At 38.5% G+C, this 25885-nt stretch overlaps 1 protein-coding gene across 1 annotated transcript in view; it reads left to right on the forward strand.

Annotated features, from left to right (window-relative positions):
• The window catches only part of BICC1 (BicC family RNA binding protein 1), a 323312-nt gene extending 298556 nt beyond the window's left edge, over window positions 1–24756 (forward strand). Inside the window, exons 16-21 of the mRNA XM_003258250.3 lie at window positions 118–157; window positions 538–692; window positions 7139–7295; window positions 10875–11035; window positions 13679–13778; window positions 22067–24756. Coding sequence (XP_003258298.2) covers window positions 118–157; window positions 538–692; window positions 7139–7295; window positions 10875–11035; window positions 13679–13778; window positions 22067–22197 — 744 coding nt within the window. The 3' untranslated portion in view covers window positions 22198–24756. The remainder of the gene's footprint in view (window positions 1–117; window positions 158–537; window positions 693–7138; window positions 7296–10874; window positions 11036–13678; window positions 13779–22066) is intronic.
• The last annotated feature ends 1129 nt before the right edge of the window (window positions 24757–25885 follow it).

Consider the following 25885-nt stretch of genomic DNA (forward strand, 5'->3'; position numbering starts at 1 on the left):
GTGTATGTCTCAGGCAGATTCATGGAACACAGTCAAAACCTTTGTTCTCTAACCATGGAGTATTGGCATGACATTTGGAGAGACTGTCAATAAAGGTATTTTCTGTTTCATTTTCAGGCATTTGACTATGAACAGAAGAAGCTATTAGCCACCAAAGGTATGTAATACACTAATAACTTACACTTGACTATATTTTAGTACACTCACAAATGTTTTTTGAGTACTCATGATGAATTGAGAACTTGAAAACTCATAAAAAGAAACCTAGAATATTTGGGTTCAAGTTGCATAAATTCTGTTGAATATATTTTGTTGAATGGTTTAGCATTAGACAAATTAAGAAATCATTTAGCACTTTTCATTTATCATTACTTTGGATAAAATGTTTCATTAAGATATTTTTAGGCATTTTGTGTTAAGAAATAACATTCAGTGATAATTGCTTCACATATATCAAAGAAATGACACTTATCATCAGTGTTTTATTTAAGAAATGCATTAAACATACCAAGCATTGGTTTTATTTTGTTTCCAAAGCTATGTTAAAGAAACCAGTGGTGACGGAGGTCAGAACACCCACAAATACCTGGAGTGGCCTGGGTTTTTCTAAATCCATGCCAGCTGAAACTATCAAGGAGTTGAGAAGGGCCAATCATGTGTCCTATAAGCCCACAATGACAACAACTTATGAGGTTTGTAGAGTCATGTCCTACTCATTCTTCCTGTCTGTTCTCTCAGCAAAAGAGGACAGTCCTTCCCCTGCCCTCATTCTTTATGTACATAAGGGAAAATGATTAGTGGTGACTTGTTTTTATTTCTATTCTTGTAAACACACTGTTATAAAACTGATGCACTTTTGTATATTATGATCTTTTATCTGTATTCTCTCAAAGTTGTTGATCAGCTCTTAAAGAGATGTAAATTTGGATGTGAGTTTTTGTTGAGGGTGGGATGTGTCATAAATGATAAGCGTAGGGCTAAGATTAACAAAAGGCAGATGTAATATTCCATAAAAATGTATAAAGAGTCCTTTTATCCAAGGGTTTCACTAGCAAGGTCACCATAGGGGGAAAAGGCAAATATTCAACAAAAATAGGTTTTCAGATACGAGTTAAAAATTCAGTGTGCTCAGATGTGCCAAGAACACAGCAAGAAGTATCTCAAACAAGTGCTCCAAAATTTTTATGTTTCCCAGATGTTCGCTGCCCTGCTCGGGGTGAGACTGAGAAGCTGGCATTCCTACCATATGGAAGGGATGGGGAGTTCCATACTCCACAGCCAGGCTACAAGCAGATTCACCAAGCAGGCCTTTTCCATTTCAAAGTATCAGATTTTGGCTCTAAGCCTTTGGGGGTGGGGGTGGGGCTAGAGAGAGCATGCACACATACACAATGCTGGGAGACTGTACAAACCCAAACATGGATGAAAATGATTAATCCAAGAGTCCCAGTGTTCAACCAGAGAGAGCACTGTAGGCCAAAAAACAAATACTGGTTAAGGGTTTCACAATTGTTAGTCTAATAACTAGCATTTGTAGATTGACCTTTTCTCCACCTATTTTCTTTGTGATAAATTAGGCTATTGATGAAACACAAAAGCAAACATGCTGCTTTTTTTTTGTCTGTTTTGAGTAAGTGATAAAGAAAATACTATTGAAATATTAAAGAAAGAGTCTCCTGTGAATTTCATTGTCAGAGTAGCAACCTGGCAGGCTGTATTTTAAAGATTGAAGTTACCTTCAGCAGCAGAATGCAGGAATCATTATGAAAAATGTTGAGGCTCTAGGAGGTACACTCTTCTTTCTTCCATTATAACACAGAGAGAAAATAAACATCTCCTTTTGTTAGCAGAGACCATAAACTGCTGTGCTCATTCTTAGAGTTTCACCTCATGCACGATATGGCTATTCCTTTCAGCCCATCCTTGCTTTTGACAGAGTGAAGTGTGCCAGGTTGTTGACTGTGTTCCTGTAGTTTCACAGATGAAGTATTTACTTCAGAAATGTTCATTCAGTTCTGCTAAGACCAACAGTAGGACAACTTGAAAATGATGTTCATTTTGGTAATGGAGTGGTCAAGTGCAGGGTTCTGATAACCACTTCTGACCAGATGTATAGCTTTGGTGAGTGACTTCACTCATCTGAGCTGTGTCTCATTCAGGTTGTGCTGAGAAGGGCATTGGAGAGGGCATCCAGTGCTTAGCATGATGTATTGTCGGTTCTTAGTGATATTTAAAAAAATATTTATTTTTTTTGACATGGAGTCTCGCTCAGCCACCCTAAGCTGGAGTGCAGTGGCACGATCTCGGCTCATGGCAACCACCATCTCCTGGGTTCAGGCAATTCTCCCATCTCAGCCTCCCGAGTAGCTGGGATTATAGTCACCCGCCATCATGCCTGGCTAATTTTTGTATTTTAGTAGAGACAGAGTTTCACCATGTTGACCAGGCTGGTCTTGTACTCCTGACCTCAGGTGATCCGCCCACCTCGACCTCCCAAAGTGCTAGGATTACAGGCGTGAGCCACCGCGCCCGGCCTAGTGATATTTTAAAATATTTTACTTTATTATTATTATGAGTCTCACTCTGTCACACAGGCTGGAATGCAGTGGCATGATCTCGCCTCACTGCAACCTGTGCCTCCCAGGTTCAAGTGTTTCTCTTGCCTCAGCCTCCTAAGTAGATGGGATTACAGGCATGCACCACAACGCCCAGCTAAGTTTTGTATTTTTTTTTTCTTTTTTAGTAGACCCAGGGTTTCACCATGTTGGCCAGGCTGGTCTTAAACTCCTGGGCTCAAGCAATCCATCTGCCTCAGCCTCCCAAAGTGCTGGGATTACAGGAGTGAGCTACCACACCTGGCCAGTTCTTACTGATACTGAGTGGCTGTTACTATTTCCAGTGGAGGACTTATTTTATCCTGAAGAAAACCAAGGGCTTGCTGAAAGATGAGATTATGTTTATGAATGCTCATTAGTGGAAGTATTTCTGCACACTCAGCCTAGTTACACTTTTTTATATTCAAAGGAATATCTTAGGGTATTATGTGAACACATAAGAATTTAAGGTAATGGTAGTAATTATCTTAAATCACATTCATTTAGTTCATCCACAATTTTATTCAATCCCCACAAACTCCTAGTAAGGAAAGAGGGGCCCAGAATGGCTAAGTGTCTTACTCAAGGTTGCTTATACTCCTCTTCCTAATGATTTAACCCAAGAGAGTCCATAGCAAAGGGTGGTATGTAACTAATCTAGAGCCATGTTGCATAGTTTTATGAACATAAGAATCACTCGAAGGCTTAATAATCCAGACTTTTCTCCTAGGATCTCACTCAAAAGGTAGGGAGTGAGAACAAGGTGTCTATTTGTGTTTTCAGCAAGAACCTAGTATAAATGTGATGCACGTGTCCCACAGGAAACACTGCCATGAAGGGATGTAACCCTATGGGGATAAGGGCAGGAATAGGCATAGGAGCCCAAAAGGCTCTTCTGCTCCAGCACTTGCCCAAGGACAGGTAGATCACAGATCATTTTATGTGGGCAGAAATGTGCAGGGCCCTCTCTTCCTGTGGCTTTTCTTGCTTTGGCTATCTTGGCTAGCCTGCCTCATCATCCTGGCTGGTGTTTAGCAGCCCATTCACATTGAAATTTGGGAGGGAGGCTGGGTGAGACCTGCTGGATTCCAGCATGGACATTAACCATGTAATCTACTTTTCTTCACTGCCTCTTTAAGTGCTACTAATGGAAAGATATAATCAAGTTTTTTTTTTTTTCTTTTTTCTGAATGGTGTTCTAGATTCTCCCTGGTATATAAGTTAGACTTGAGCTTTTCCTCATGTATCCCAAATTCTTTGAAATGTAAGAAAGGGCCCCTCACATAGCATGGTCTGATTTTCTGCAGCAGTGGTTGTGTATGTCTTTTCCTTTATTCTTCATAGCTCAGAAGGATCAGAAATAGGGCATCCAGCGAGTATTGCCTCTATAGATTAGGAAGAGGGGAAGGGCCTGGGGAAAAGTAGAGAGGGAGATTTTTATTAAAATAGAGACCACATCTTTGCTTATGGCACTAATATTTTTAAGTTGGAGAGTAGCTAAAAACACCTTCCTTTTTATTTTTTTTCCTTTTTCAAAAGAAAAATAAAGGCAAATGAACAAGGAGAATGCTGATCTATAAAAAGAGCAAGCATGTTTGACCAATAGGTCCTGACGGGTGAGGGCTGCTCACTCAGTGTGCCAGGGACCAAATGTTTCCTGCTGTAGCAACTTTGCCTGAGGCAAGAATCTGATACTTCAAACTCTGTATTCAATATTATTGAGAAGCTCGGCTTGAGCAATTTTTTCCGGTTTTAGGGCAGCTTTGAGAAATTAATCTACTTCAAAGAGATCCCTTAGATAAGAAGCAGGCACTTTCAAGCTTTTTTTGTTTTCTCCAAGATTCTAAAATATGACCCTGTCCCCTTATATTATATTGGGATACCAAAAGTCAAACAAAAGGCTGCTTTGACCTGCAGTAACTGTGTCACATCAACAAAGCTACAAAGAGGTTTGGGATTTTCTTTTCCTTTTTGCCACCCATCTCTTAGAAGCATGAGTAATGGTCACATATTCTCAGAGCAAATAAAAACCTGCATTGAGAATCAAAGGTGGTTTTCAACTTCCCTAGCACTGATAGTAACGAGGTTGTCTAATTATTTTAAATCTTACAAATCTAGGAGTAGAAATATTAAAGATATTTTATCAAAGATATACAAATAATAAAGATACTTTCATTGAAAATGCCAGTTTTTGGTCTCAGAAAACTTCATTTCCCTATACCCATTGCCAGAAGTTAGTGAAGGTATCCCATAGTTGTAGGGAAAGGAGTCCTTGAGATTAATTCAATAATTCCACAAATACTAAGCACCTTATGTGTTCCAGACACAATTTTATACACTGGTAATACAGTGTTTGAATACAAGGTTCTTGCTTTTGCAGATGGAGCTTTCTTGTGGGTAGAGGGAAATACAAAACAAACAAGAAGTCATTAGGTAACAAGAGTCTCTGTTACATATGAAACAGAACCACTTTAGATTGGGTAGTCATAAAGCAGACCTTATGAGCAAATGACATTCAAGCTAAAACCTAGATGCCAAGAAAAGGCCATGAAGATCTGGGGAAAGAGTAGTAGGCCAAGGGAACAACTGGCACGATCATCCCGGAGTCAGAACCAGCCGGTGAGTTCCTGAAGCTGAGGTGGGTAGGGTTGGGGAGCATCAGCATCAGAGAAGAGATTGGAGAAAGGCAGAGGCTGGATTATGGAGCCTGTCAGTTTATGGTAAGGCACAGTGGAAATATATCACAGGACTTTACACAGAGGCCTATTTGTTTTAATTTGCATTTTAAGAAATCAGTCTTGTTGCTTCATGGTAAATGGATTGTAGGGGGATAAGCAGCAAAAGTAGAATTAAAATGGCCCTTAGGGAGGCAGTTGGGACATTGTGGAGGTGGATAGAAGTGGGCAGACTTGGGGTATGTTTAGAGATGACACTGATGAACTTGCTGAAGGATTGGCTGTGTTGAGGGAAGGAGGAACCAAGGATGACCCTTAGACTTTTGGCTGGAGCAGCTGGGTGAGTAGTAGAGTCACTAGCTGGGGTATAGGAATTCTGAAAGAATAAGTTTGAGGGTAGCTGATGGGGATGGGTAACAACAACTTGGTTTCAAGCACACTGAGTTTAAGATGCCTGTCAGACAGGAAAATGGCAATGTCAGACTGGCACCTCTGATTCTAAATTCTTTTCTTTCTTTTTTTTTTTTTTTGAGACAGAGTCTCACTCTGTCGCCCAGGCTGAAGTGCAGTGGCACGATCTCGCTCATTGCAACCTCTGCCTCCTGGGTTCAAACAATTCTCCTGCCTCAGCCTCCTAAGTAGCTGGGATTACAGGCACGCACCACCACACCCAGCTAATTTTTGTATTTTTAGTAGATATGGGGTTTCACCATGTTGGTCAGGCTGGTCTTGAACTCCTGACCTCAGGTGATTCACCCACCTCGGCCTTCCAAAGTGCTGGAATTACAGGTGTGAGCCACCGCACCCGGCCTATGATTCTAAACTTCAACAGAGAAATCAAATCTGGAGTTAGAAATTTAGGAATCACTACTGTCATTGCTTTTTGAAAGGACTTGAGATTACTTAACAAGAAAGTAGACAGAGGGAAGAGAAGAGATCCTAGGACCAGGTACAGGGTAATCTGACATTTTAGAATGTAAAATAGGAAGATCCTCCAAAGGACACGGTGAGGTAGGTGGAAAACCTGGGGCCTGGGGTGTCAGGATGCCCTAAAGAAAGAAATTTTTAAAGGAGGGTGTAGTGAGCTGTCTTTATGCCATTGCAAGATTGAATTAAGTAAGTTTATTGAAGTGAACAGTAAAGGATTCTCTTGGAATTACCTAATGAACATAATACTTTGAAAATCAGAGAATCTTGACTTTAATACTCTAGGTAATACCAAGTAGGGTGTCTATAATATAGTGATTAAATAAATGAAAGGATGAATAAATGCAAGTTCAGTGCAAATTTTAAATTATTTTTGTTTTTACTGTGGAGAATTTAAAAAGATAAATTACTCCAGGTATGTAATTTGTTAGAGAGATTGTATCCTTGTTTGTTTAGGGGAGGATGACACAGGGGAAATGACAGCTCCCCTTCCAACCTCAGGCTCTACTAGCATTTTGAGAAGCCAGCTTTGCCACATCACCATTTCTCTTACTTGTGTGATACAAGGCAGAGAATCTTTGCTCTACCAGCTGGAAGATTTGCTTTGTGGTCTCCAAAATTGGAAGGAGTCTCAGCATCCCCTCTTCCAAATTTTACAGAAGGTATTATTTACACCGGGGGCTCTCAGAACTCTCCCTCAGAATCTACTCCCCATAATGAAAGAAAAAGACTTCACTGTGCAAATTACCAAGTGTCCTTAGTGCTGCAGGGCAAAGGCTGTAGACAGGTTCCACAGCCTTCCCGAGAGTCAGCACTCATGAGTAACTGCGGTGGTTGGCAAGAGAAGTAAACGGCAGTGGTGTAATGTGGATTCTTTTCTCCTCCCACCCTGAAAAACCCACCTGATTAAACATTTCCTTATCCGGCTTTGTCTGTTTACAGGGCTCATCGATGTCCCTTTCACGGTCCAACAGTCGCGAGCACTTGGGAAGTGGAAGCGAATCTGCTAACTGGAGAGACCGAAATGGAATCGGACCTGGAAGTCATAGTGAATTTGCAGCTTCTATTGGCAGCCCTAAACGTAAACAAAACAAATCAAGTGAGCTTTGTGTTTTATGCACACTTTTAGGTATCCCCAGATTAGAATGTGTTTATTTGGGTTGGAGTATCCCTGTGGCCTCTCTGACTTCAAGTGCTTGGTGTAATTCACATGCCATCTTCTCTGTGATGCCATTCTCGTTTCTCCCAGTGAAGTAGGCCACCTGGTTCTCTCCTCTCACTCCATTTTGTGCATGCTTTCATGCTAGCACTTGCCACATCGAAGGGCAATTATTTATCTACCTATCTGTATCTCCTTGTGAAATTTGTGCTCCACAAACCACAGACTGTATTTGTTCATTTTATAAACATTTATGAAGTGTCCACGTCAAGTATTCTGTTATGCTCTGCCTTATTGGATATTTCTTCCCAAATGCCCAGCAGACTGTCTGACACCTACTAGGTAGGTGCTCAGTAAAAGTTTGTGAAATAAATGCATGAGTGGGTAATGTACATGCATGCATCCAGGTGGTGACAAAAAGACAAGGACATAAGAAAGTGGTTGAGACCAGGCATGGCAGCTCTCGCCTGTAATCCCAGCACTTTGGGAGGCGAAGGTGAGATGATAGCTTGAGCCCAGGGGTTTGAGACCAGTCTGGGCAACATAGTGAGATTTCATCTCTACTAAAAAAAAAAAAAAAAAAAGACTGGGTGTGGTGGTATGCATGCACCTGTAGTCTTAGCCTATGTGGGAGACTGAGGTGGGAGGATCGCTTGAGCCCAGGAGTTTGAGGCTGCAGTGAGCTGTAATTGAACCACTGCACTACAGCCTGGGTGACAGAGCGAGACCCTGTCTCAAAAAAAAAAAAAAAAAAAAAGTGGTTGAGAAAAATGTGATTGAATTAGCATCTTAGACCATTGAAGAAAGACTGTCCAGCGGGTGGCTACTAAAGGTGAATAACAGGGTTTGATTTTGTAAATAGACAAGATGTTGCTGAATTAGCATAAACAGGAAAAAAATTAACTTATTACAGCATGGGGGTTCTGGCTTTTAGAAAATCTGGCTGAGACTCAGCATGAGCCCATTGTTTTATCTACAACAGCACCCATACTTCTGGGCTGTATAAACAGATGAGAGCTGACATTGTCATCACAAGATAGGCCCCAGTGCCTTTTTTCAGGGTTTTTGACAAATTTGGAATCCTGAAACATGTAGAATATTTGAAGACTTCTTGAAGCTAGGCAATCTAGATGAGCATGGTAGACGCTCAGTAACAGTCAGTTGTTACGTTACTATCAATCATGTCAGCTGTGTTGTCAGGAGTCTCAGATTTGAAAGGAGTAATCAGATTGTTGGCCAAGTCTAAATAAGAAAGCACGGTCAACTATTTCATTCCTAAATACACTGTCAATAGTAGCCTGGAGACTTCCCATTAGTTACCGGCTGGACGCTCCACCACTGACAGTATAATCAAGATGAGAGTCAGGCTGGTGCCAGGCACAGATGGAGGGGTGTAAATGATGTCCAGTCTCTAGCCCAAGATACATTCATTTGGTGCTTCTCCTTTTCTGTCTTTATCTCCTTTCCCTTCATTTAACATTGGATAATTAAATTGACTGTACTACTCAGTTGAATAGAAGTTCAAGATTAAGATGGAGGATACATTAATAAAAAGGAATGATTAATGAAGCACAGTTATTTGGGTTTTGTCACTTTTTTTAGGGCATAGGGAGTTTAAGAGAGACTATAGAAACTACGAGTAGTTAAGACCAAAAAAGAAAAATTAAGTAAAAGTAAGTTATAGGCTACTTTGAACATTTATCACTGTGAACATTTTATTTTCAAATATTTGTTTTTATGATTTTTAATAATTTATTTAACTCAACATATGTTAAGATTCCTTTTAAATATGCAATCAATATAAAAATTATTTGAGATAGCTGACATTCTTTCTTAGGTTGTACAAAGTCTTTAAAATCCGCAGTGTATTGTGTACTGACAGAGCATTTTCATTCCCACTAGGCTCATTTCAGGTGCTCAGTAGCCATGTGTGGCCAATGGCTACTGTATTGAGCAGCACAGTTTTAAATAATTTCTCTTAACACCCTTGTCCAGGTCACCAATGTTTCCATTTTCCCTGGGCATCCCTATTTATACCAGTTGCTGCAGCATAATTCTCAGTAACTCTTTTACTCTCGGAAAAAAAAGTAAATGTATCATTTGGACCATAAATTATATGGGCAGCCTTTTAGCCACTTTGATGTTGTCACATCCCACATCTGGTGGTCACTCACCCCATTTTGCTTATCGCAGTCCACTTTGTGGCTTTGTGTCACCTTTGACCCAGTACCTCAATAGTCACTCCTCCTCAAACTGTTTTTATGACTTTGGGGCCTCTGCTTCACCTTTAAATGGTGGAGTGTCCCAGAACTCAGTATCTTGGGGTTTGGTTTTGGGTCCTTTCTCTACACATTCACCCCAAGAGATAAACAGCTATCCTTAAGAGAAAAACCTTATCAGGAAATGCCTTCCGCTTGAGAATCATAAAGGACATCTCAATTGGGAGATGAAAACAACCGGAGAAAGTGATCAGTGACACCCAAAACAGTGCAGAACAAGATTCCTAGATTTGGCAGATGCATGGATCCCCAGAGTAGACTAGATGGATCTGATTGGCTTTGGTCAGTGTCGTCCTCCCTCACCTCTTTGGGGATCTCTCCTGAAGCCACATCTTTGGTGTAAGAGGACAGATTTCCCACACAGGCAAGAGCTCATTATTGGTCTGGGAGGTGGAATGCCTGCACTCCACTAAAATCTCCAAGGCTGTGTGTGTGTGTGTGTGTGTGTGTGTGCGGTGTGTGTGTATGTGTGGAGACTTACTTGGCTTGGTTCAATAGTCCATCACCAGCACTTGCTTGTCACTGGGTCTGAGAGCCACAGACAGTTTGTTGAAACCTTTGCCCACCAAATCAGTTGCAGAACCAAGGAAAAGTTCAGCATTGCTATCTTAAAAGTTTTCCCCGAGACAGATTTATTTTTGTCCTAAATTAAATCCAGGAACCCCAGCATCATTCTTATCACTTCATACATTACTGTTAATCTTGGAAGTGTGCTGTTTTGTGACCTTGCTACCCAATTATATTTTTTAGGGAGCAGGATTCATGTGTTGCAATATCATACAATTCCTTTGACCAAAGAAAAGCACAGGTGTAGATACAGAGAGCCACCCTGCCATCCAACGGAGCCTGGACTTGTAATAACTTTCCATACCTTTATTTTGTCCCAGGGATCCTCTTTACAGCTCCTCATTTAATTCACATCCAATCAATTATAAACAACAAATGCTTCTGACTACTCAGGGAGAATATGATGAATGATTATTAACTACAGAGGCACTGTTGCTGAATTTCTGCCTCCCAAGTGTAACCTTTTAAATGGCGAGAGCCTCCCTGAAGGCAATAACCAGCATTTCCTTAATGAAAAGCCAATATTTCAGTAAAGGATTGCTGTATTTCTACAGCTACTGCCCTATTCAGCTGAACAATGAAAGTTGAAATATTTAGGTGATTAAAACTTTTAATTAAACCATGTTCTCTCTGGGCATTTACACTTCAAGCCTGTCTCTCCTTTGCCTTTCAGCGGAACACTATCTCAGCAGTAGCAATTACATGGACTGCATTTCCTCGCTGACAGGAAGCAATGGCTGTAACCTAAATAGCTCTTTCAAAGGCTCTGACCTCCCTGAGCTCTTCAGCAAACTGGGCCTGGGCAAATACACAGATGTCTTCCAGCAACAAGAGGTCAGTCATTATTTATTTTCCCAAGTATCTTTGTTTTGATTGTGTGTATGATGGCTTCGAGAATGAAATCACTTACTGACCTATGAGTATGCCTTCACTGAGCATTTATTCAAGTCTCATAGCTTGTTCTTGCTACTAAGAAAAATGTCATCTCATTTCTTATTTAGTGCAGCTAGTAAACACAGGATAGCAGAAATAGAGAAAATCATACTTGCAGAAAAATGTACAATAGCTATGTAACAGTTTTAGCAATAAAACCCAGTCGATATATAGATTCCTAGGAATTTTTGTAGTCACAGCTCCCTTAAGGGCAGTAACAAGTCTGTATTTAACATGATTTCATTTTGAATCTGTTGTTGTCTTTATTTGTGGCCCTTAAAAGTAAATAACAACATCTGAAATATCTCTGGCTGTTTTTGACTCATCCTGGTCATACTGAAGTCTGTTCTCACAGAATATATGTTTTTTTCAACATGTTAATTTATTAATTAACTTATTGTTTGGGTTTTACCTGAACTGAGACAGAACTGAGATGTCTACTGAACAGTCACGACCATGGATTTTGGTCAAACTGATTAGCTGTATCCTATTATGTACTGGCACAAAGAAAAGAGGCCCCAGGCATGATTCTTCCTAACAGTGCTCTCATATTACGGGGGCACAGCTAACTCAAAGTGTCAGAAAATTAAAATGGTTTTATACATTTGTGTCTTTTTCAAATCAAGACATGGTCCATGTTTGATGCTAGTTGGCTTAATTTTATGTTAGAGAACATCTGCTTTAGTCAGTAATTTCTAGGCACATGTCAGTTAATAAAGAATCTATGGTTTTTACTAGGCACTTTGTATCATAAATTCAGTGTACTGCCCATGGTCCAATAAATTATTAAGTTTAAATGCTGAGCATTTTTGTTTTTTACACTGAAAGGGCAATTGTTGTGTGTATTAAATTTCAGGGTATTGAGTTTTTTTTTCTGTTTCCCCTACATCTGAGTTAGTGTTCATTTAACCAAGAATTTTCTAAGCCGAATAAACCTTTCATAATCAGTGCATTAAAGAATATATCTCTTTATTTTGTCTTGCTGGTTAGATGATGGTAGCTGGAAGCAGAAGAATTTTAATGTGTCCAGGCACAGAAGGTCAAAAAGCAAGAGATTCAATGTTAATTCAGTGATATTCTGGGTTTGTTTTCATCTATGTTTCCTATTTGAAGAAGCATAGAAATTGTAGCTATTTCTTATTCCAATTACTCCAAGAAGGAAAAAAAACATGAAAGTATAAAGCCAGAGGGACTTAATTTAATATTTCATTAACTACAGCAGGGGTCAGCAAACTGTGGTCTGCAGGCCCGCTGCCTAATTTTGTAAAGTTTTATTGGAACACAGCCACATTCATTTGTTTACATATTGTCTATGGCTTCCTTCCAGCTATAACAGCAAAGTAAAGTAACTGCAACACTGACATTATGACCCACAAAGCCTAAAATATTTACCATCTGGTCCTTTAAGAGAAAGTTGGGGAACACTTGAGCTGAAGAATCTCTATTATAGAATTTCTGAAAACATATCTTTAGAACTGTGATAAATGATGGCCTAAGGTTTTCTAAGATCTGGATGTACCTTCCAAATCAAAACAGGACAATTTAAATTATCTTCAATATCATTTAATGAAAAGTTTTACCTGTTCATGGCATGTTGAAATTTGGTCATCTGCTTCTTTCAATGTAGGATATTTTCTAATACTCAGATGTGATTTAACAAGAATCCCCCATAAGTAACTTCATGAGATTTAATTTATTGTAAGCATGTTGAAGATTCATTTAGCAACTTTCACAGATGATGTATCAACATGCATTATTACTAACCATACCTGCCAATTATCTTCTTTGGTAAGCCCAGTACTTTATAGCTATAGTGAATGCTCACAACAGTTCTGCAAGATACAGTATTGTCAACCCTCTGTGCCCACAGCTAGTAATGGCAGAGTCAGGATCTGAACCCAAGTCTCTTTGGCTTCAGAATCTGTTGTCTTTCTCTTCTTACACGCTACCTTTAAAGGAAAGTGGGGGATCCTTGGGCAATTTCCCTTCATACTTTGTTCCTGATGCCAGACAGTACAGTTTTATAGTTCCTGCAAATACTTCTTTTGTGTCCCTTTCAGTGATAGTTTGCTGGGTTGAGCCAAGTGAACTGTAGATCTGATTGTGTCTGGGAATTCTTCTTTCAATCCTTTCAATCCTGTGTTGAACACAAAGGAAGATGCCATCTGTTTTATTATTTAGTTTCTTCTTATAAAGATAAAGGTACCCTTAACCAATTCAAAATCCCAACCTAAGAAATATTTTTCTCTTTCCTGAACAGATAATGCTCTTCATTTTATCCGTTCACAAAAATGGTACAATCTTTTGTGTTTCCTTTTTTGCTATAGTTGCTGGGTTGCTCAGAGCTAAATCTTCTGCTAGAATCATCATTTCCATTTCACCACCTTTCTTAATTCTTGTTTCTTAGGTTTGTGCTACGACCTTTCTTTTCTGGAAGTAGGCAGAGTATAATTAATAAATAAGCATGATAACAAGTTGATCCTACAGTGGGAAAGAAAATAAGTAATTAATATATTGGTTATAGATTGACCTTTCTACCCACAGATCGATCTTCAGACATTCCTCACTCTCACAGATCAGGATCTGAAGGAGCTGGGAATAACTACTTTTGGTGCCAGGAGGAAAATGCTGCTTGCAATTTCAGGTGAATATAAATATTCAACTCATATGTTAAAATCTGAATAACCTCTGCCAGTGGTCTCAGCCATTGGGTTGTTTCTACCCATTAACTGCTGGCTTACTAACCTAACACCTTAGTTGTGGTTTCAGAGGGTTTTCCTGTCAACAGTGTGACAGATCCTGAGACTGTCTTACTTTTTCATCAAGGCATTGCCTGAAAACCTGCCTTAACAAGGGTCATATATGAAAATAGGTCTCTTCAGAAAGATCTAACCAAAATTGCCCTATGCAGAACATGAGAAGTTGGGGAGAAAGTTTAATTCTCCTCTTTGCAGTTGTGTTAAACAGTAATCATTACATTAGTGAATAATTATTCTTGATTGGCAGTTATGTTTCAAATGTGTGTGTCCTTGCACACCGACTGAGATCATTGCACTGAGAAGAAAAGAATGCTGGTTGCAATAGTGTGGAATCTGGCAGTGTTACTTGTCTTAATTCTTCTTAGTCTTCCCACTGTTTTAATAGAATTTATGAGTCACAGGACATAGTATCCTGAAGATAGTCACAGAATGAAGGAAAATAATGTCTGTCTCCCTAGGCCACTTTCTTTGTGCATCTGTTGCATATATATTTTAGAAATCGCTCTATACATATTTATTGGGTGCCACTCACTTGAAAGGAATTGAGCCAGATGATGAGTCAGGAGTTGGAAAATACATAGTAACGAACCTCAAAAAAGTGTTTAGAGAAATATGCGGAAATTTGAAGGAGGGAATGGGATTAGTTTTTGAAGACTTGCCAATAAAGTTCTTGAATGTCAAGTTTATATGTGTCCCAGTCTCAGAAAGACAGACACACCAGGGGCAGAAGCCAAGTGTCATGTGCTGTGGAAAAACGAATGCTTTTTCAGAACACTGAATTTGCAGGCTATGCCTCAGTGAAGCCAGCAGTTACATCCAACTGGTCAAAGTCCATTCCAGACAGGATTCACTAATCAGATCAGCAGATAAAATTTAAAACCTCAGTGGTTTTCCATTTTATTTTAGCAGCATGTTGAATGCCCCACCCATCTTCCTATAGGAAATCTTTATCTGAAGCAGATATAGGCAAAGCATCTTTGAAATAGGAGTGGAAATCCAGCCATTGAGCTTCCTGGTGGCAGCCTATTAGGTTCTTCTGTGGACAGAGTTCTACACTCATCAGTTTTACCAGAACTTCTAAAATTTCTTCTTGGATATACTGTGTGTACCCAAGAGGGTCTGTTAATGGAACTCCACAGGGAAAATGCATAATTCCTGCTCATAAGATCATCTTGGTATAGTGGAAAGAACACTGGATTCAAATAGGAGATCTGGGCTTTACCTATGCTAAGTCATGAGTCCTTGAGTGAGTTTCCAAACCTCTTTTGGCTTTGGTTTATTAATCATGAAGGTAGATTGGAATTTGTGATTGTACAAAGGTCACCTTCCATTTCTGAGATCTATCCTTTCATGTGATATCGTCAGGCTTAGTGAAAATGGACAAAACTGTAGTTTTATTACTTGTTCTTTTTACCATCTATGATAATAGAGTAATTTTTAAAATTTGTTTTCTGTAAAGCTCATCCTCGGGGCTATCCCTAGACTCAAGCTAACTTTAAAAGTTTTCATATTCTTTTATTAATTTGCAAATGAAATTTATATACTGTTTGAAATGTGATTAACTTATGCATTCACCATACCTATACTGTTGAAATATGCCTGCAGGCCAGCAATTTTTTATCAGTGAAGTGTACAGTCCAGAGCTCCATAATCTTTCACTAGAGATTCATGGAATGGCAGTGAGGATATAGTGAAAACTAAGTTCATTTTTTGGTGTCCCAACCCAATTCCGAATTCTGTAAAGATTTTAGCAACAAGCAGATAGCTGTAAATACATTAGCAGGTTGTAGATAGATCATCAATACCTTTACTCTGGAATATATCAGTATCTTTTGGGGGAGGTAAGAGGGGAATCAGAAAGGTTTCAAGTTCTCTATTTTAAAAAAATAATATTTTTTCTAATCATTATCTTCTTTGTCATTCTGTTGAGGTTATATAGTACTTTTGCAGACTTCCTCTCTCAGTGGGGTTCACCAGGTCCTCTTGCTTTTAAAGGGAGTTTGAGACTGACTAAAATGCCTTATGGCTGCTCTGCACAGCATAAAGACTTGATTATTTTAAGAATAATTTTGTCTTACTTTGTTGAGTGCATTTGTTTGAACCTGGTAAATTATTTTCTCTGAAAGCAATACATTTTTATTGAGAAAATTCTTCATCAAAAAGCTTCTTTCTTCAATTCAACTTATCTGATAACAAAGACATCCCTTTATAGTCCCAGAACATTCTGTCTCCCTATAGATGCAGTATAGCTGGGCAGGCCGAACTCACATTTGTCTTATGGTTACAGATTGGTTAGGTCCAGAGTTTGCTTAAAATTGCTTTTTAAATTTTGTAGATTTTAAACTTATAATCTGAGTGATTCTTTCAGTAGAAGGTTTTATTTTTAATCTCAAGCCAAAATACATTTAATGTTATAGCAGTAGATGAAATTTATCTCTAATAGAGATGGATCAAAGTATAAATTTGATCTCTTTTTCCCCAAATCCACTTTTTTTTTGGAAAATTCACAGATTTTTCTCAGAATATTTTCATGATTGGTTAAATGTACAGGGACTCAGTGAAAGGACGCTTAGCATCCTGTTGACAGGCTTCCCACCACGGCCTCAGGTAGATCTAACATTTCCCGACCTATTCTTTTAGTTTGTGACTCTGTTCAGATCCGCAACAAGATCCTGAGAGCTGCCAGGATTGTGTGAACCTTGGAATTTCAAAGAAAAAGGTTGGTATTTTCCCAAACCATCCCTTAGGCTTACTGAAAAGTATTAGAGGAGTTTGCCTTATCATTTAAACAACAACAGCAACAATTCTAAAGTCTCTTCAGTAGGACTTGACCTTGATAACCTCTCTGGAAGATTTATCTCTGTGCATCACATTTAAAAACATATGTGTGTACTCTCTTAGAAACTGTATCGGTTAGGGTTGGATTCCCTTGTGATCATTTTACTGTTTCAAAGATCTAGCTGATGTGTCTTTTCAGAATAAAGTTTTTAATATTTATTTTGAAAACCTTTGTCTTTATGGCCCAGTCGTTGTCATGTGCTCAGTTATACGTGTTATATATGCTAAAGGAGAATGTTGTTTGGCCTCATTCCTTTTTTTTCTTTGCTGTAAAATGGGAATGTCCTCCTGAATTGTACGTTATTCTCCCGTGAGAAAATGGAGGCCGAAGATAGTCCCTAGCTTGAAGATGATAAAACTTTTCCAGGCTGTGTACTTAAGGGGATTCATTTATTATTAACGCTTCTATAAGTTTGCCGTTAAATATATTCAATTCTGTCTTGATTTCTGAATTTTGAAGTGCTGTGTTTGTTTTTGTTTTTAACAAGATACATGTATTCAGCTTTTAATAACTGTGTTTCTGGAGGAACTTGAAACAACAGCCATCTGTATGCATGCCTGCATGTGTCTTTTGCTTGTAAAGATACCTTCCTTGCTTCTTCAGAGTGAAGCTGGGTTTTTCTATTTAAAAATTAAATTTGGCATGTTAAAATAGCAAATAAAGCTCTGTTATCTGGCATACTTGGAACTATCGGTTTCTCAGATTTGTATTCCTGATGCCTTGGTTGGTCTTCTCTGTCCAGTGGGTCACTGAAGGCCAGTGCTCAGGGCATTGACCTTTCCATCAGGCATGTGAGGTTTCACCTCTGTCACTTAGTACCTGTGTGGGCAAGTGACTTAGTCTATTTTTTAAATCAGTTTTTTCACCTATAAAATGGAGAATGGTAATATTTTCTATCCCTTAAAGAAGACTTGAATAGGGCAAAATAAATGTAAAGTGCTTGTCATACAATAAGGCTAATGAATCATTGTTATTTTTCTTCTCTCCTAAGACCTATATATGAACAAAAGAGAGACATCTCCAGTGTTACTTTGACCATATAGAGCAGGCATTTACATTTTGGAAGGCAATGGGGTAAAATGTTAAGGGTATTGGTCATCTTCCAGAACTTGGCCATAGGAGCGTGTCTGGTCATATGGTCATCCTTAACACCGTGCAGTCTGTTACAACCTGAGTCTGTGTCTTCAGCATTACTGTAGATGGCCATATCTTACATTGTAACTTCACAATTCAAAAGGGGATTGATTGTGTGTGTGTGGTTTAAAAAGTACTGAGTACCATGCAAATATAAGGTGAATCACCTGCTCTAGCCCCTCAAAGAGACAACTTTAAGCAAATCAATTACATAATCCCTCTAATCTATTTTAAACTGAATAAATTTAAGGGTATTTGCATTTGTTTGTTATCAAAACCCTAATTTCCATAGTCTGATGATTCTGTGTACTTGCATGAGTTTGTCAGAACGAGTTACATCAGTGATTTTGAGGTGGGGGCGGAGGTTGATGCATACTCATAAAACAACGTAATCTGTTTCAATTAACTTTTTACCTTTCCAGTTAATAATTTTTAGTTGGCAAAAGACAAACTAAACAGTGTTTTCAGAGTACTCTGATTTCTTTACAATTCAAATAGGGCACCTCAGGTTTTCCCTGAAATTTTAGATTCAAGTATTTGTTGTTTGTGAGTATTAATTTTCTGAGCTGATATGATTTTTTTACTAGATTAATTTTTTATTCAAAGAAACCTACTCATATGCCTCTTTCTAAAACTATTTCTGACTCAAGAAGTATAGGCTTCATAAGTTGGCAGAGCCATGGGGGCTGTGGCTTAATACAGTTGACCCTTGAACAACATGGATTTGAACTGCACAGGTTCACTTATACACAGAGGTTTTTCAATAAATATATTGGAAATATTTTTGGAGATTTGTGACAACTTGAAAAAACTTCCAAACTGCATAGCCTGGGAATATTGGAAAAATTTAAGAAAAAGTTAGATATGTCAAGAACGCATATGTATGAAATATATACAGATACTAGTCATATTTTATCATTTACTACCATACACTATACACATCTATTATGTTAAAATTTATCAAAACCTCACAGACCATATATGGCACCACTGGCAGCAGAGAGAAATGTAAACAAACATAAAGACATTTTAAATCATAACTGCATAAAATTAACTGTGTTATATACAGTACTGCTGTAATAATTTCATAGCCACCTTCTGTTGCTATTGCAGTGAGCTCGATGTTACAAGTATCCGCCTAAAGCACTGTATGACACTAATCTCCACCTGAGCAATTAATCTCTCCAGTAAGTTGCATATAACAGTTACAAGTGATCTCTCACAGTTCTTGAGTATTTTTCATTGTGTTTAGTACAATACCATAGACCTTGAATAACACCATAGGACGCACATAAAGTGCCACTAATGCTCTCAAAAGCAAAGTCATGACATCATGAGAAAAAGTTGAATTGCTTGATATGGACCACAAATTGAGGTGTGAAGCTGCATTTGCCCACCACGTCAAGATAAGTGAATCCAGCATAATGACTATTGTTTAAAAAAAAAAAAGGAAAAAAGGAAATTTGAGAAGCCATTGCTGCAGCTAGACCTGCAGATGCAAAAGCCTTGCACTTTTTGCAAAATAGCTTTTTTATCTTGCATTGAAAATGCAGGTTTTAGAGTGGGTGCAGGATTGTTATAAAAAAGCATACTTATTGACTCCATGATTCAAGAAAAAGCAAAGTCATTATATGACAACTTAAAGCAAAATGAAGGTGTAGGATCTAAAGTTGGAGAAATTAATGACAGCAAAAGATGGTATGTTAATTGTAGAAAGCGGTTTGGCTTAACAAATGTGAAGATAACAGGAGAAGGAGCTTTTGTCAACCACGAGATACCACATGAGTTCCCAGACACGGTTAAGAAAATCATTGAGGAGAAAGACTATATACCTGAACAGGTTTTTAATGCAGATGAAAGTGTCCTATTCTGGAAAAAAAAATGCCACAAAGGATTTTTATTAGTAAGAAAGAGAAACGAGGCCGGGCGCGGTGGCTCACGCCTGTAATGCCAGCACTTTGGGAGGCCAGGGCGGGTGGATCACAAGATCAGGGGATTGAACCATCCTGGCTAACACGGTGAAACCCTGTCTCTACTAAAAATACAAAAAAAAAAAAAAAAAAAAAATTAGCCGGGCATGGTGGCAAGCACCTGTAGTCCCAGCTACTTGGGAGGCTGAGGCAGGAGAATGACGTGAACCCAGGAAGCGGAGCTTGCAGTGAGTGGAGATCATGCCAGTGCACTCCAGCCTGGGCTATAGAGCGAGACTCCGTCTCAAAAAAAAGAAGAAGAAAGAAACGAACACCCGAATTTCAGACAGGAAGGGATAGGCTGACTGCGGTTTTGTGCGAATGCAGTCACGTTTATGATCAGGACTGCCCTTATCTGTAAAGCTGCCCACCCTTGAGCCTTGGAGGGAAAAGATTAACACCAGCCGCCAGTCTTTTGGTTGTAGCACAAGAAGGCGTGGATAACAAGAATGCTTTTTCTAGACTGTTTCCATTGATACTTTTTTCCTGAAGTCAGGAAGTAACTTGCCAGTAAAAGACTGACTTTTAAAGTTCTTTTGATGTTGGATAGTGCCCCTGGCCACTGAAAACCCCATGCGTTTAACATCAGAGTGGTCAAACTAGTTAACTTGTCTCCAAACATAAAGTCTCTAATTCAGCTTCTAGATCAGGTGGTCATAAGGACCTTTAAGGATTGTTACACATGGTACTTTATGGAAAGGATTATCAAGGTTATAGAAGAGAACCTGGATAGAGAAAACATTATGAAAAGCTGGAAGGTTTACACCATTGGAGATGTCATTGTTGTTACAGAAAAAGCTGTGAAGCCATCAGGCCCGAAACAATGAATTCCTGCTGGAAAAAACTGTGTCCAGATATTGTGCATGACTTCACAGAATTTACCATGGAGCCAGTCAAGAAAACCATGAAAGAAATTGTGGATATGGCAAAAAAAAATAATAAATAAAGGTAAAGGGTGAGTGAAGGATTTCAATATCAGATCTTGGAGAAATTCAGGAGCTAATAGATACCACACCAGAGGAATTAATAGAGATGACTTGATGGCGATGAATGTTTCTGAACCAGTGCCAGATGATGAGGAAGACATAGAAGAAGCAGTGCCAGAAAGCAACTGACGTTAGACAGTCTGGCAGAAGAGTTCCAATTATTCAAGACTGCTTCTGATTTTTTTAATGACATGGATTCTTCTATGATAAAACAGTGGAAGAATGACTAGTACCATATAGAAATATTTTTAAAGAAATGAAAAAAGCAAAAATGGCAGACAGAAATTATGATGTATTTTTGTAAAGTTACACCAAGTGTGCCTGTCTCTCCTTCCACCACCACTACCTCTTGAACCTCTACGATGCCTAAAACAGCAAGAGCAACTCCTTCTCCTCCTCCTTCTCAACCTACTCAACGTGAAGACAACAGGGATGAAGACTTTGTGGTGATTCACTTGCACTTAATGAATAAGTAAATATATTTTCCTAATGATTCTCTTAGTATTTTCTCTGGCTTAGTTTATTGTAAACATGCAATATAAAATACATATACAGAACGTGTTAACTTACTGGTAAGGCTGCTGGGCAACAGTAGGCCATTAATAATGTTTTGGGGGAGTCAAAAGTTATACATGGATTTTTGACTACATGGGAGCAGGAGGGGTTTGGTATCTCAACCTCTGCATTATTCAAGGGTCAGCTGTACTTCAGGATGCTCCTCCAATATCCCTGTGCTTAGGTGTGGGGTCTTCTTTTCATATCTGACTTTAATCAAACTAAATGATTGCCATGTTTGACATGAATGAGTTCAGTAGCTGTAATAATTTTCTGTGCCATCAGTCGTACGTCCTTTCACGAGCTTTGATTGTTCTTCTTGCCTCTGAAATGACCTTTGGAGTAGGTCAAACTATTTAATTTGGTTAGAGACGTCTGAGAATGGTATATCCTCCAATATAGTTTACAAACTATGATAGAAACTGTTTGCTGTCAGGAGTTTACGAATTGCAACAAAAACTATTTGCTGTCCTTTATTCTCTAGACTATCAATATGCTATCTTTAATACCATACTTTCTAGTATTTCAGAAATGCCTTGACCATCAACTAAAAGTTTTCCTTTTGCTACCAGACTTGACTTTCCTCAAAAAACCTTCTACGTCACCATTTTCTGAGCTCTAGTGCCGTGTCCTGTAGTATACACAGAACTTCTCTTGAGCTCCTAACAATTCTCTCTTTCTCTCTCTAGAACTAAATAAAAACCGAAGAAAGCTTTTTGAATTGACAAATGCACGCACCTCTTTCCTGGAAGGTGGAGCGAGTGGAAGGCTACCCCGTCAGTATCACTCAGACATTGCTAGTGTCAGTGGCCGCTGGTAGCAGCACCCTCTTGGCATATACCCGCTGACTAACTGTAAAGTGGACACAGGAGATGTGTGAACAGCCTTCACAGCACACCGTCCTCAGCACTCTGGGTGTCTGGTATCGGGACCAAAGCATTTTATTCGCACCTGTACTTTATGGCCAAAAGGAAGAAGAGAGAGAAGATGTTCTTATGATGTCATACGGAACACCAAATGTGGATTACTTTTTTAAAATGGCGGTTGGACAGAATTTGCAATATGAGGATAGGGCTTTATTTCCTGTTTTTATTTACCTATATAACATATGCACTGATGATTTTTTTTTTTTTTTTTTTTTTTTTTTTTTTTTTTTTTTTTTTTTTTTTTTTTTACTTAAAATGAAGGATGAATTGACATCTGGGATGCCAGAAAACTTAGAAGTTATTTTGTTTGCTTGTTTTGTTTTGGTATTTGGGGATTTTTAAAAAATAATCAAAGTGGAATTTTCTGGTACTGCTTTAAAATAATTATTGCGGTCTTTCAGCACTTTACACGTTCTGATTTCTTGTCCTGTGGAAGTTCTTGCTGTCTCCATCTCTCTCATTTTTGTGTCACCTAATATGTTGGTACAGATCAGAGTTAGTTACATTTTTCTGACTGCATCAAACTTTTATTTGAAATGGTACTGGATCTTAGTTTCTGTGCAGAATATTCTGTGATTTTGGGAAATGTAAGTGAGTCCACTTGCTTCTGGACCAATTCTGTTTCATGTATGTTAGCATCCTAGAAACACCTAGCAATGGACCTAGTTCACAGTAATAGGTGCAAAGAAAGACCAAATGGACTTTGCAGTATTAACCCTTTGCAGTCGTCATACTTAGCTGCTGCCTATAATGCTAAAATGATTTTAATGGTTGTCTGGAGGCAAAGGGCTGTTTTTTAGTATATTGCCACTAAAGGACATTTATTTATATCAAACTTTTATTTTTAGATATTATAAGCATACAGTACATAATTGATGAAATTGATATTTACTAGAGATTTATGGTAGAGAATGGACGACATTCAATAACTGGAGCCCTAGATTGTCACTTTATTTAAAAAGACAAATAATCATCTGACAAGACAGCACTGTTGCCATTATGAGGAGAAATAGATTACAATCCTTATCATGTACACGTTAGCTATGTTCCGTGTGGCCACAGGACTTTCCTGAAACCCTGTCTGTCTGCTTAAAGTAGACATATGTTTGTTGAGAATGAACAGGCTTATTTGAGCCTCCAGGGTGGCAGTTCATAAAGACAGCTCAGTTCTGAAGGAAAAAAAAAAGATATCTTTTTAAGTGGCTAGAGTCGTTATTACAATCTTATACTGTGAAAGTCCAAGAAGTCAGGCAACATTGTTTCCTGGGTCTTTTCAGAGATCTTACAGATTTATGAAGTGTTTTTAATCCATGAAGAAACACTAAAGTGCCTTTCTTTCTTCAAAGCAATATTATTTCCAAGTATATTAATTTGTTAGAAAACTTTCCCATAGGAAATGTTGTCAGTTACCTGTACTGTAAAGAGTCATTTATGTTCAGTAGTCAAGATTTTCTACATGGGCATAAACCACTCTCATGTGCTCTCAGCAGAAGGCATTAGATAAGCATATACGAGAGTTGGGTACTTTTATACAAATATGGGATAAGAAATACTTGCCTGACCCTTTTCCATGGCCGAGTCTGACCATTACAGTAAGAACAAGAATTGAAGAGGCATTTTGCACACAGAAAAATTTTCACTTTAAAAAATGGTATTGGTTACCTTGAAGGAATAGATAATGGGCCTGTCATAAAATTATCAGTTATAACTGGCACTGAGGGACTGCCCTTTTTAAGCTAAACTAAGCCTTATCTGCTTAAGGATGTTGAACTGAATCACTCCCTTTACTCATCCTGTGCATATGTGTACAAATGGTCTTGTGGATCATGTGATGATCATCCATCTTATTTGATTGTATTAATGCATCATGCTAAACATTTAGTACAGGTTAACAATACCAGATTTGGGTCCTGTTCAACAACTCAGTACTCTAAATGTTGTTATGTTTTTAATAAGACCTTCCCAGATAATAATCTTGGAGCTCTTTTCCCAGCTCTCTACCATGCATTTGCAACAGGAGGAAGATGTAATGAATATGCAGTATTAAGTTGATTTATGAACAGTGCTTTGATATGCCAAAGGGAAAACTGTCCCACTTAAATTAGATTAAGTAGGGTGGCTAAAAATAAAAACACTGGAAATTCTTTCTCTCACTTTCTCTTGATGCAATGAAGGGAATATGACATTACAGTATACAGAGTTGTTATATGATGCACAAAATATTTTCATGATTTGAATAAATGTTAACTTTTAATCTGCGCCTTAATAATGACTGGTTATCTGTAAATATAGAACAGATACAGATTGTATTTTTCTGTGGGTTTTTGTCCTTTTAGTGATTTTTTTCCAAAAATGGGAGATGGAATTAACATTGAAAATGGGAATTTTTTCTAACTGAATCAATTGTTACATGAAAAATAAATTTATATAACCCCTTTGTATTGCTCTTGCTATATGAAGTGTGTCTTTTTTTAAAAGAAAATCTTTATGCATAAACTCTATGCCTATCTTTGTTTTCTAAGAAAGGGGTTTTTTTTTTTTTTGCCATTTTCGGCAAAGTTGAAAGATGTTTCTTCGTAGAATTGAATATGTATTCTGTGTTCTCTTATTTTGCATTGACATTCCTCATTTTCAACCAGAAACTAAAGCACTTTATTTTAGTCAGTGAATCCAGGACCAGTCATCAATCATTGTTTCTTTGGCCACCCATTGGTACATACAAAAGAGTAACATTATAGAGCAGGTTTTATTCTTGTTATTTCTTTCTTTTATAAAGACTCAAGTGTATGACCGCTTTGACAACCTCATTTATCAGCAAAGGCTGACGTGATGCTGGGCTTTTTGATCCAGGTTTCCCTTTCAGAGACTGCCATTGTGTTATCTATCACACTGTGTGTTTACCATGCCATGCACTGAGATGCTCCCTGGACTCATGCTAAACGGAACTGACACACTCTTACTTATTCTGAGATTTTGCTAAATCTTAAAGAAAACCTAGCCCTCCACATATTATGCCCCCAGGAATATTTCCACTTGAATTATCTATGCCAGTGGTTCTTAAACATTGTTTCTGAAACAAAAATTCTTTTGATAATTGGAATCGTAATTACCCATGACCCAATATTAAATTACTCATTTATTACTTACTTGGTTCATTATATACATATTAATGACACATAAATAGTGTCGGGCTCTGGTCTACGAACAGTAGTGAATAAAACAAAACCCCTTGCCCTGCTTGAACTTGAATTCTAAACAGAGGAAGGTGGCGCTAAAGAGGGAGAGGTTGGAGGATGGAATATCCCCACCCTTCACATGGGCCTCCATGTGTTTACCACACTCCAAGGGGACTCGAGAGAGCTCTCTAGAAACCTGTTTTTAACAAAACTGTTAAAAGTGGCTGGGCATAGTGGCTCATGCCTGTAATCCAGCACTCTGGGAGGCTGAGGCTGGCAGATCACATGTGGTTAGGAGTTCGAGACCAGCCTGGCCAACATGATGAAATCCCACCTCTACTAAAAATACAAAAATTAGCCTGGCGTGGTGGTGCACGCCTGTAGTCCCATCTACTCGGGAGGCTGA

Source organism: Nomascus leucogenys, chromosome 18 (genome assembly GCF_006542625.1).
Source record: "Nomascus leucogenys isolate Asia chromosome 18, Asia_NLE_v1, whole genome shotgun sequence".
Taxonomy (NCBI): Eukaryota; Metazoa; Chordata; class Mammalia; order Primates; family Hylobatidae; genus Nomascus; species Nomascus leucogenys.